Source organism: Phascolarctos cinereus, unplaced genomic scaffold (genome assembly GCF_003287225.1).
Source record: "Phascolarctos cinereus isolate Bilbo 61053 unplaced genomic scaffold, phaCin_HiC Scaffold_9;HRSCAF=440, whole genome shotgun sequence".
NCBI lineage: Eukaryota > Metazoa > Chordata > Mammalia > Diprotodontia > Phascolarctidae > Phascolarctos > Phascolarctos cinereus.
In genome coordinates, this window is record NW_027556402.1 from 215,914,037 (window position 1) to 215,927,323 (window position 13,287).

The 13,287-nt window shown below is 44.0% G+C and overlaps 1 protein-coding gene across 1 annotated transcript in view; it reads left to right on the forward strand.

Moving 5' to 3' along the window:
* The window catches only part of MICAL2 (microtubule associated monooxygenase, calponin and LIM domain containing 2), a 268,887-nt gene that overhangs the window by 100,148 nt on the left and 155,452 nt on the right, over window positions 1-13,287 (forward strand). Inside the window, 4 exon segments of the mRNA XM_078148458.1 lie at window positions 1,230-1,385; window positions 5,119-5,219; window positions 11,289-11,546; window positions 12,096-12,211. Of these exon segments, the coding sequence (XP_078004584.1) occupies window positions 1,230-1,385; window positions 5,119-5,219; window positions 11,289-11,546; window positions 12,096-12,211 (631 nt within the window).

Sequence of the window (13,287 nt, forward strand, 5' to 3'; positions counted from 1 at the left end):
AAGCCACTGTGCTGCTGGGATGGGTCCCTGTGCCATCTGAGAAGGTCCACCTGACTGATGGGCGACTTACCCCCCTAGCTCGCTCACCCCATGTAGCCAGCTGGCACCCAGCATTGTACTTGGAGGTCCCTTACTTAGACTTCCTCTCAAACACTCCAAAGATTCCATTCTTGAGGAAAATAAGGCAATATCCTCACCATATCACTGGTAGGGATGAGATTGGGTTGTATTAGGATAATGACAGAAGAGGCCTGGCCTTGGAGTTTTCAGAAGCAGCAAGAACAAATTGTAGATTTGTTTTGCTTGACTGTGCTCATCTGTTACAAAGATTGTGATTTTTCTTTTTTGGTTGTTTTTTGAGACAAAGATCTTGATTTTCTCTTGTTGCTTTTTGAGGCAAAGATTGTGATTTTCTTTTTTTTTGGTTGCCTTTTGAGGAGAGGGAGAAGAAGCTAGCAAAAGGATTACAAAAAAATCATTGAAATATTTTTATAACTGTATAGGAGAGGACTGAAGAAACTTCAGAAGGAAACACAGATAAGCAGGACAGCTTTGAAAGTAACATATTGAATTCATCATAACCTCTTTTGATTTTTATTTGAAAGCCAGTTTCATGTAACAAATGGGGCAGAGGTTCTTAACTTCCTTTTGTTGTAGACCCCTTGGAAGTCTGCTGAAACCCACACAAACCTCTCAGAGTAGCGTTTTTAAATGCAGAAAATGAGCTACATAGGATTACACAGAAGGGAGAATTTTAAAGGAAATTGATTATATTGAAATATACTTATCAAAATATAAAAACAAAACCAACAGTCCATAAAGAACTCCAGGTTAAGAACCCTTGTGATGTGTCTTACTTTCACATATTCGTCTTTTTCTGGGCTACTTTATACATGTGGAAATGTTCTTTTTTGATGTTTCTTGCATTCACAAACAAAGAAATAAAATTTAAACAACAAAGGAAAACATAAGGAAGAAAGAAAGAGGAGGAGGGAGGGAGGAAGGGCTAGGAGTAGATATTCAGCCATGCCTTGTGTCTGTGTACAAACCTCAGGATTTGGGGCTTCAGTCCACCCCAGTTCCCTGGAGTGGCATGACCATTCCCAGTCCCCGAGTCCTGCTCTCACATGTTTATGGGGACTTGAAGAACAGTGACCCCATTAGCTTTGCTCAGCCCTCAGGGCCTGTCCCAGAGAAAAGACATGATTTTTCTTTTTTTCTCCACCCAGGTTTCAGAAGGAAAGAATTCCGTGGGAAGTTGGCTATTGCAATCACTGCCAACTTCATCAACAGAAACACCACAGCTGAGGCCAAGGTAGAAGAGATCAGTGGGGTGGCTTTCATCTTCAATCAGAAGTTCTTTCAGGATCTTAAAGAAGAAACAGGTGGGTCCTTCATCTCCTTCAAGACCAGGCTAGAATCCAGTGCTTTTTAAAAAAAAATTTATTTTCAGTTCTGGGAACAAAACAAGCATTTCCCTAATGCAGTACAATTGGAAAAAAAAAGAAAGATAATCACACATGAAACTGCAAACCTACCATGTCCGACTTGCTATTCCCTCCAAATATACAACAAAGTTATCATGTAAATTTCTTGTTTTTCCTTTTTTCTTCCCTTCTTTATTTCCATATATATATGTAACATTATTCTATACATACTTCTATTTATCAGTTCTTTCTCTGTATACAGATTGCATCTCTCTTCATATGCACTTTCTTTTTAATTTTGGTATTTATGATAGTCAAAATGACTCAGTCGCTCAAAGTCATTCTTAAACAATATTGCTGTTATTGTATAAAATGTTCTCATGGTTCTGCTCACTTCACTCTTCATCATTTCATACAAATCTTTCCATGCCTTCCTAAGATCAATGACCTCGTCATTTTTTTATAGTACAGGAGTATTTCATCACAACCATATACCACAACTTGTTCAGCCATTCCCCAAGTGATTGCAATGTCCAATTCTTTGCCACCACAAAGAGAGCTGCTATAAACATCTCATTTACATTCAAAGTTATAATTACTATTGGTGAATTTCCCTCTATTTTATTTTTACTCATTCTTTTCTTTCTCAGCCTCTTTTTACCCTATCACTGTTACCTTATCTTCTTCCTCACCCTCTCAACCCCCAATTCACCCCCCCCAATTCCCCCATCCTCTCCCCCCACCTTCCCAAATCCCAATCCACATACCCTTCTAAAAGTCCATCCCCCACCCTGTCCCCCAGTTTCTAAAGTCTAGTTTTTTAGAGTCCAATGCTTTTAAAATAAACAGAGAGAAGCAGCCAGGGTGTTTAGGGGCTGAGGACTCTGGAGGGAAAAGTATCTTTGATAAAGTGATAGCAAGGAGTTAATCTCTAAACATTAGCTTTTCAAAATCTCACCACCCTCAGCAAGAAGCCTTTCTTGGTCCCTCTAAAACCCATTGCCTTCCCTCTGAGATGATCTCCAGTTTATCCTGTATACATCTTATATGTATGTTAGCTGTTTGTATTTTGTCTCTCCATTAAAATATAAGCTCCTAGAGGGTAGGGACCATTTTTTGCCTTTCTTGAAAGATTCTGGGCTTACCACAGTGCATAATACATAGTAGGCACTTAATAAATTCTTGTTGACTTGACTCCTGAGTGAGCTCTGGCTTTTGGGGGTGGGGCTGGGATGTGCTCAGAGTCCATTTATTCAGCATAGGGCAGTCCTGTTGCTCTATGGCTTCAAGTCATGGACCACTACTATCTCTGAAGCATTAAAAATGAGTTATCACCCAGAGGTCAGTAGAGGCACGTGATGGGTGGGAGTCACCACCCGTTATAAATAAGGGCTTATAAAGGACCAGTGAAGCAAATGGTGTCATCAAAGAAATATATGATCAGAAACTATGGTCATGTATCAAGAGCAAGGGTGACACAGCCTGTGAGCTCATCTGGTACCTTGTGAGATCAGGAGAAAGGCCAACCAGCCTACTGGGCAGAACCCCAATGTGTCACACATTGGCGAGGAAATGGACGAGGCTAGATAGGAATGGATAGATTGCATTGTGTAGTATCGGAGGGAATACCCCCCATTGAAGAAATCACAGATTCATTTGGGTATCTGAGTGACAGAGATCTCTAAGGAAGGACTTGGGGGCAGTGTGGTAGAGGAGGAGAGGACTGGCCACCACGGGGACACAAGACCTGCTTTGCTAGTCCTGCCTTTGCCATTTACCGGCCACATAGCCATGAGCCAGACACTTCCCCTTGGTTTCCTCATTTGTAAAGAATGTTAAACTGGAATCTCATCAATGAGCATCTTTTTTTTTATTATTTAAGCCAAAATAGACAAAAATGTCTTTTCCCCAGATAAGTAAACTCTGGGTATGTTTCATGGCTTAATGAAAGACTTGATGTGTTATCTTATTTATGTTTGAGTGTGACCTTAGTTAAATCACCTTCTCTGGGCTTTGGTTTCCACATTCATAAAGTGAGGGGGCTGAACTAACTGACCCCAAAGGTCCCTTCCAGACCTAAATCTGTGTTGTTGAGTGCTACTATATGCCAAGCCCCGTGACAGGTGCTAGCGATACAGAGACAAAAATTAAACAGTTCTGGCCCCGTGGAGTTTCCATCCTTTGAGATGTTCAGGTTTCTGGCTTGGTTCAGTGCTTGGCACACAGGATGTATTTAATGGTGAGTGATCAGAATAAAGGAATTTTGAAAAATGTTTCACTTGGGCCTTTTTTATATGCTATGTCTTTATGGAGTCCTTCTGAAATTTGTTTTTGGTCTTCTCTGTTGGCAGAAGTCAGAGTGTCTAGGGGAAGAGTGCTCTATGTGACCACAGTTTGTGTTTCTTTTGGAGATCATTTGCCTGTTGCTGCTTCATATTGAATAGGATTAAAGGGATTCTCATGAGTACCTCTGCCTTGTCCTAATTTTGTTTTTCATTTTTTGGTCTAGACCTGGGATTTCTTTGGTGGAAAGAATTTCCAGGGATGAAATTCCCTCTTCCAAAGAAGTTCAGCAAGTCCTCTACTATTTAGAGTTTTCAAGAGTTATCTGGGTTAAGTGACTTGCCCAAGGTCACACAGCCAGGATGGGTCAGAGGTGACACTTGAACCCAGGTCTTTCTAATTCAGAGACCTGCTCTCTCTCTACCTATTACGCCACACTGCCTCTCACTGTGTCATAATAGCAAGATACCATGTCTTCTGTGCTGTAGAGATCCTAATGTCTCAGTTAACTTTCCTTCTTTCAAATGATAATGCTGTATCTCAAAGTTACATGAGACCTCAGGAGTCATCTAGTCCAGCCCCAACTTGAAGTCCAAATAAACTGCACATTTCCTCCCAAAAAAGTGACTGTCCATCATCCCACTTGAATACTTCCGTTGACAGGGAATCCACTATTATTGCTCCATCTCAGCAGCACATACTTTTGTTGAACAGCTGGAATTGCTAAGCTATTCCTTTTACGTTGAAATAAAATCGGCATCCCTGTAAGCTCTCCTGTTGTTTCTGGTTCTGCTTTCTAGTGCTAAGTATTTTCAGCAAAGATTGGGTACTTCCATATCTGTTTGGCTTGAGTAAAAATAATAATGAGAATAACAGTAGCTAGTATTTATGTAGTGCTTTCAAGTGTGCAAAGCACTTTACAAATATTATCTCATCTTAGCTTCATGATAGCCCCGGGAGAGAGGTACTATTATTATCCCCATTTTAAAGCTGGGGAGACTGAAGCAGAGGTTAAGTGATTTGTCCAAGGTCGCACAGCTATTACATGTGTGAAGTCCTATGTGAACTCAGTTCTTTCTAACTCCAGGCCTGGCCCTCTATCCGCCATGGCATCTAGCAGATCATCATTCCTGCCCTGACTGTAAGCTTTGTATACCGTGTGGACGACATGGTGATGGGGATATCCATAAAAACAAATCTTTGTCGTCTTATACAACCCAAGCAGTCAGTGCCTTGGTGGGAATCAGCTAGCTGTTCTTAGTTAAGTAAACTCTCGTACATATTCCATCCTGGCCACTCACCGAAGCCAGATTCTTTAACAACATATAGCCTAAGGATGCCAAGGAATGAAATAATGAGAGAGTATCCTATGCCTTGTTTGATGAATGTTGTGTTTGTCTCCTTGTAGGGATTGACCTAGAAAACATCGTCTACTACAAGGACAGTACTCACTATTTTGTGATGACAGTGAAGAAACAGAGCCTTCTGGACAAGGGGGTCATTGTGAATGTAGGTGGACGCCCCCTGGAGAAGGTCTTCTCTAGGACTCTGGGGGACAGTGATCGTTTGCACTTTTAAAGTTTTGTTACTGTCTTTTGTTTTCATACCCCAGTTACTCCCTCTCCCCACTGCTACCTTCCACTGAACTCACCCTTGTAACAAAGAAAAACATTTACATGAAGCCAACCGATGCACTGACCACATCTGACAGTGTACACTGCATTCCACATCTGGACTCTCTACACCTCTCTTTGGAAAGGAAGTTCCTTTTGTTATCGGCTCTCGAAGACTAAGAATGTTCATTATGATTCATCAAAGTTCAAGTACTTTTCAGCATCGCATCTGGGTTACAGGGGTCCTTTGTTTATCTTTTGTTGCCTTGTCTGGCCACCTGCTAGTCTCCCTTTCTTGCTGCAATGCCTCTCTTCCACCTCCAGCCTCTTGCGCACATGGTATTGGCTACCATCTCCTGGTACTTGACCATCAGATACCCAGGGTGGCTGTGGCTGGAGAACAGTGGTAAGAACACAGAGTGTTAGGTGACCCTAGAGTCTGTACTCTCAGTTCCCAAGCCCTAGAGAGTAGTGAGATAAGGATCCGGCAATGGGAGGTCAGCGTCATTCTCTGGGCGAAACACACCTTGCTCAGTCATCACCGCTTGTCTCGGAAGAATGCATCCCTTCTCTTGCCAGGTTTCTCTGGCAGCAACTTGCACGGCATCTGAAATCCAGTTCTCCCCAGGGCTTCCTTCATGTTGGCATGTGTAACACCCTGGCAGAGGCTGTTGAGGAAATCCCCAGAAATAGGGACCACAGGGTGGTTCACGGTGGCATCTGACTCCGGGTGGTCGCGGTGGCACTGCCCTCAGGCTGTGGGGCAAGGCATTTGCCAGAATATCTCTGAGAAAGTCAAGAGCAGGTAGCTTCTTCACCTTGGAAGGAGGCAGCAAGGCTTTGGAGCCAGAAGCCCTGAGTTGGAGTCCCATCTCAACTATCTATTAGCTTTGTGACCCTAGGCAAGTCACTTAGTTAATCCAAGCTTGTTTCCTTACTTCTAAAATGGGGTTGATGATAACTCCTCTCCTCACCTCATAAGGTCACAAATCTTAAAAGCCCCAGGACAGTGGGGTGTTATTGTCATTTTTGAAAATTTAACTTAACATTTTTTTAATCCATTAAACTCTTCTCAAAGGTCTCACCCAGGTCTATGTGAAATGATCCTAACAGTAGGAGTTCATTTTGAAGGGCTTCTCATGACCTTTGTACCATTTCTTATCTCCTGTTCTCTGTACAAGAACCCTGTGATGTAGGGATGAGGGTGACCAGTGAATGCACTTGTTAGACAGATGAGGAGCTGGAGGTGCAGGCAGACCAGTGGAAAGACATGTGAACCAGCCAGCCAGCTGGTGGTTAAGCCAGGAATAGAATCAACCTCTCAAATTCTCTCAGCCCTGTGATCTTTTCGTTGAACCAGGGGTCTTCATAACTCTGTTGCTCTGGGGTCACATTTGCAGTCACCATGAATCATAAGAATGGGCAACTTTCCTGTAGAACTAGTAATAATAGATAAAATTTTTACAGTACCAGGCACTGTGCTAAGCATTTCACAGTTAATATCACATTTGATACTCACCCTGGGAGGTAGGTATTATTATTTTCCCCATTTTACAGATGAGGAAACTGAGGCAAATAGAGGTTAAATGGCGTGCCCAGAGTCACATAGCTAATAAGTTTCTGAGGCAGGATTTGGACTCAGGTCTTTCTGACTCTAGGCCCAGCGCTGTATCCATTGAGCCACCTAGCTGTCCCTGCAGGGCAGGGAATTCTTAACCAATTTTTGTATCAAGGACTCCTCTGGTAGCCTGATGCAGTCTATCAGCCTCCTCTCAGAGTAATGTTTTACATGCATAAAATAAAACACAAAGGAAACTCATTATAGTGAAACACAGTTATCAGAATATTTTAAAATAATTTAATTTTAATTTTAAAATAAATTTTAATAAAAAGAAAGTTTCTGGACCCCAGGTCAGGGCCTCCTGCTCGAGTCTGGTAATACAGAGGACTCACTTTCTGATGTGGTCACTAACAAAAGCTGCCAGTTATAAGATGTTTTATAGTCAGTCGCTCCTTTGCACCTCTAAGGTAGGTACCATCCAATAGGCATTATTACCCCCATTGTTTGTTGCTCAGGCGCATTTGACTTTTCATGGCCCCGTGGACCGTAGAGTACTGTCTATGAGGTTTTCTTGGCAAAGATCCCAGAGTGGTTTGCCATTTTCTCCTCCAGTGGATCACTGTTTGTCAGAACTCTCCACTATTACCTGCCCTTCTTCATTAACTCTGCCCAGCATAGCTCATGGTTTCACTGAGCTAGGAAGCCCCTCCACCATGACAAGGCAGGGATACAAGAGGGAATTACACCCTTCATACAGAAGAGGAAGCCAAAGTTTACATACCTTGCTCAGGGTCACATAGCTAGTAAGTGTCTGAGGCAAGATCCTAACCTAGGTTTTTCTGACTCCCAGTTCAGCGCTTGATACAGTCTACCATAGCTACGTTTTGGAACTGAACACCTACATGGGCCCGGCTGCATACTTGCCACTAAGAGGGGTATGGAGATGAAGAAGACGTGGCTTCTGCAGTCGAGGGGCACATTACTAGACCTGCAGAGCTTAGAATTCTTGAAGGACTATGATTGGGCATGAATGAGCTAAACAACTCGGAGCTATGTGGTATAGCCTTGGGTCCCCTATTCTGTGAGGTGCATTTGGAGGCACCTACTCTCCTGAGGGATGCTCCTTGATTCATAGGTGTGAGGGCTGGAAGGAAACTTGGAAGCCATCTTGTCTGACCCAAGAAGAAGAAATGAAGAACCAGAAAATGATCAGTCCAAGGCAACAACACAGGCAATGAGTCGGCCATCCTGGAATTTGAACCCAGGCCTGCCAGCTCCAGATCCAAATCTTTTCTTCTCCCTGTTGCCTCTGTTCCATTGTGCTCCATCTACCATTCCTTTGTCTTTGCTCTCTTCCCTTCTCCTTTTTTTCATTTTTTAAGGCAATTGGGGTTAAGTGACTTGCCCGGGGTCACACAGCTAGTAAGTGCAAGTGTTTGGTCTGAGGCCAGATTTAAACTCAGGTCCTCCTGACTTCAGGGCTAGTGCTCTATCCACTGCACCACCCAACTGCCCCTTCCCTTCTCCTTCTGATGACACAGCGCCCAGCTGGTAGCCCGCCAACCCCTCTCCCCCATCCCCATATAAGTCATTTCCCAGTCGCCACAGGTCTCCAGTGACATTTCTTCGTCACCTTTGGAGTTTGGGCTTTTCTGCAAGGTTTCTTCTTCTCTGAAGACATGCATGTCCGTGAAGCTAGTACATATAGTCATTTTGTGTTTATAGATACACTTTACTGTGCTATGAGAGAATTTCATGGTCAAGTTCACAGACCACACAAACTGTCTCCCATTACTGAGCTTGGCACAGGCTTAAAAGCTTCCTGTACTCCCAGTCCAGGTGCAGCTCAGTAGCAGTATCCAGTCTGGTCATCAGTCCCTTCCCCTGGGGCTTTTTCCTTGGGCCTAATATCTGTCTTTAGAGCTCCTCCTACTTCCACCTCCTCCAGTCTGGAGGTCCCTGGAGGAGACAGATCTCTTCCAGTCTGGGCCGTAGGTCCAGCCACTTTGGTGTCGGGTTGAAACAGCTCTCCTGATCGCCACCTGATCTGCTGACTCAGGTTGTGGCTCTTGGGTTTTGCCCACAAGAAAATCTGTCTGGCCTTTTCCCTGGTTCTGGATCCTAAGTCCTTGCCTGGTTCCTTGAGTTGACCTGTTTACTTCTACGGATACAGCTTGGGGTCTTTTTCCTTGACTCCGTCTTTTCCTATATCTTTTCTCTTCTGTCTTACCTTTATTCTGGTCCATTTATGATGAACGAAGGTATTTTCCTCTCTGTCTAGGCCCTTTCTGAAGCTATAGCTTCATTCAAAAGTCCCCCTTGTACTCTGTCCCCAAACCCGCTTTTTCCCTAGACACTAGGTCCCAGACCGATGACCTCCACCTCTGGGATTCTCATTGCTCACATATTAAGAGGTACTGTTTGGCCCTGGTAGTTTCTAGTGTCCTCCCTTACATACTTCCTATTTATCACATCTGCCTCAGGAGTGGGAGGTGCCCCCGGAGACATCATTCCTAATGCTCCACCTGTTCCCCCTGCACCTGTGGAGCAGGGAAGTGGTGGGTAGAGGAGCTCAGAAGAAATGGGTGCTTATGGAGATGAAGAGCCTCCTCCTTGTTCTCCTCCACCCCCTGGCTCAGAGTATTTCCCTTCCCTTATAAGGTCTGGTACATTTTATCTTTGATATCCAGTCAGTTTGCCAAGTCATATCACCTCTACTTTCATGATCAATAAAATTATAAGTGACTTGTGAAGTGTCATGCACCAAGCACCGTGATGAATGCTGGGGATAGATCCAAAGGTAAAACCAAGCCATCCGCTGCCTTTTGGGAACTTACGTGTCTGATGGCAGTGTTTCCTTTCTCTCTTCATGTGGCCACCACCCTGGTTCAAGACCTCATCACCACTCACCTTGACTATTGTGATAGTCTTCAACAGGTTTCCCTGTTTCCAGTCTCTTTCTGCTTTAGTCTCTTTTCCACACAGGTGGCAAAATAATCTTCTCACATCCCAAGTCTACCTGCAAGTCATGGCATCACCTTCCTGATGTCATGGTCCTCTTCAAGAATGAAGGACAAACAACAACGCTGACCAAGAACCTTCAGGAAGCCCCCTATTCCAGGATAAAGTACTCTCTCTTCATGCCACCACCCCTGTAGCAATCTGATTTACTGAGAATTCTTGTATCCTTTCCTCTTAGAAATCCAGCAGCACCAGCAGCAGGCTTGTTCGGGGTGACTAGGAGAAATCCAACTTTTTACCTTCTAGGATATGTGTCTCCATCTTCAGCTCGACACGCGAAGCCTCTCATAGTTTGCTTCCAATCTACCTTTTCACACTTATTTCATATCTCCACCCTTCATTCATTCAGTGTCCTACCGAACTGGCCCGTGGGCTGGTGCCTGATTTCACCACGTTATTTCCCATCTCCAAGACTTGATGTGATGACTGGAATGTACTCCCTCCTCCTGTGTATCCTTTAGAATCCCTTGTTCAAAGTTTAGCTCATGGGTAGTGTCTTAAAGGAAGCCTTTTCTAATCCCTTGGAAGAGTTATTAATGTTCTTCCCATCCTCCTTAAATGATGATGCATTTGTCTGTCTATTTACCTGTTGCTTCTTTTCCAGGGTAGAGTATTAGCTTTTGGGGAGTCAGGGCATTCTTTTTCCTCTTGACTTCGTATCCCCAACATCTACCCCAGTGCCTTGAACACAGTAGGCATTTAATATGTGCTAGTTGATTTGTTTCTCCTTGCCTACAGTGCTTTGGACTCAGCAGGTGCTTAATGAATGTTGTAAAAGAATAAATGATAGCCTCTGGTGGCCATCCTAGATGAATTCAAAGGTCCTTTCTATCTTCAGGGTTGTCTGACATAGCCCTTTGGAGCATAATGCCCAGAGCATCCCCAAGTTGGGCCTGTCTTTGTCCATTTTCCAGGAAAAGGACAACTTTAAATAACATTTTTTTTCTTTATCAAATTCTTTTCTGAATCCATTTATACTCTGTGACATTCTTTTGATGTGATCATTTTAAAAATGTTATACCAATGCTTTTGTAAACATCATTGTCATTTCCCAGTAACCACCTCTGTACATATTTGAATTCTCTCTTGTAACCAAGAAGTACGGTTGAACCAAACAAACCAATATATTGACTATGTCTGGTGATGTATGACCCATTCCACCCACATACTTCACCACACCTTGGCTGACAGCAAGGCAGTGTGTCCTCATTAATTGTCTGGAGTCATGGTGGGTCACATCATTCTGAGTCCCATGGCTTTTAATGTTGCTTTCCTTCACATTATGTTGCCCATCATTTTGTCCATCATTCTTTCAGTTCTGCTTTGGAGTTCTAGTCTTGATCCCCATTGTGACATGTCATTGGTCCCCACCCCCCCCTGCAGGATTATGTTGATACGGAGCTACTGCTTGGCCCAGAGAATGTAAACCAAGACTGCCTGCTGTCCTATGCAAGGGAAGCGGCCGACTTTGCTACCAATTACCAGCTGCCTTCCCTGGACTTTGCCATGAATCACTATGGCCAGCCTGACGTGGCGATGTTCGACTTTACTTCCATGTATGCCTCTGAGAACGCAGCCTTAGTCCGGGAGAGACAATCCCATCAGCTCCTCGTAGCCTTGGTGGGAGACAGCTTATTAGAGGTACTGTTTGTCTTGGCTTTCTACTTTGGCCAATAAACTTGCATTTTAAAGAACAAAATTCCTGTTACATAATGGGTGGGTCCCTGGGCTCTTGTTAACTCAAACAGTAACTGCTCCATCACGCTTGGCTCAGGGAACGTCTCAGGAAAGACTTTGGCCAGTTGGCAGTACTCATTAAAGAAAACTGTTGGCCTTCTGAAAGCCCATTTACTTACTGGAAAAACAAAGGGAGCCAGCTCTGTATTCTAGCAGGATGAGATTTTGATCCCCTCTTGTGCATGTATTCACATATTTGATTTGAAGAATAAAGCTGAGGTTACCCTTCTTAGTTCTAAGTTGTCCATTTTTACTCAAACCATGCAGAATGATTGGGCTTCGGGGGAACTGGACTGGTTGTCCTTATGCCATGGAAAACTGGTCCTCTACCTGGTTTCTATGATTGTTTGTGAGCCCAAAAGGCTGCATTGGTATAAGAACCATAAGGAACAGTGGGAACCTTTAGTGTCTGGGCTGTGGGATGCTAAGTTCTTGGTTGTTTCTTCCCCCCAGCCTTTTTGGCCCATGGGTACAGGTTGTGCTCGAGGTTTCCTGGCAGCCTTTGATACAGCATGGATGGTGAAGAGTTGGGACCAGGGAATTCCACCCCTTGAGATTCTGGCTGAGCGGTGAGTGTTGAAATGGCTTGAAGACAAAAACAGAGTATTGTTGGCGTGAAACAGTAAGAGGCCCAGTTCGGTTGGAAGACAGAGTTCATTAAGGGAAATGAGGCTTAACAAGCCTTGAAAAGTAGATTGGAACCAGGTTGTGAAGGGCTCTTAATGCCAAATAGAAATTTCTATTTGATCCTGGAGTGGGGAGCTATTGGTGGATTTTTGAACTGGGAAGTGTCATGGTCAGAATTCTGACCATGGAGAGAGCACCAGCCCTGGGATTCAGGAGGACCTGAGTTCAAATCTGGCCTCAGACGCATAACACTTACTAGCTGTGTGATCCTGGGCAAGTCACTTAATCCCATTGCCTAACCAAAAAAACCAACCCCCCCAAAAAAAAAACCCCAAAAGAAATATCACTATGGGGGGCAGCTAGGTGGTGCAGTGGATAGAGCACTGGCCCTGGAGTCAGGAGGACCTGGGTTCAAATCCAGGCTCAGACACTCGACATTAGCTGTGTGATCATGGGCAAGTCACTTAACCCTATTGCCTACAAAAAGAAAAAAAAAGACATATCACTGTGGGAGAGACACTTGAGACAGAGAGATGAAACAGAAGAGTTTGTGTTTTGTTCCTAGAGGCAGTAAGGGAGACACTGGAGTTTACTGAACAGGGGTTTGATTTGGTCAGAACTATGCTTTAGGAATGGGCAGCTAGGTGGCTCAGTGGAGAGAGAGCTCTGGGCCTAGAGTCAGGAGGACCTGAGTTCAAATCCAGGCTCAGACACTCAGCACTAGCTGTGTGATCATGGACAAGTCACTTAACCCTATTGCCTACAAAAAGAAAAAAAAAAAGAAATATTGCTGTGGGAGAGACACTTGAGACAGAGAGATAAAACAGAAGAGTTTGTGTTTTGTTCCTAGAGGCAGTAAGGGAGACACTGGAGTTTACTGAACAGGGGTTTGATTTGGTCAGAACTATGCTTTAGGAATGGGCAGCTAGGTGGCTCAGTGGAGAGAGAGCTCTGGGCCTGGAGTCAGGAAGACTGCTTCCTGAGTTCAAATCTGGCCTCAGACACTTACTGACTATGT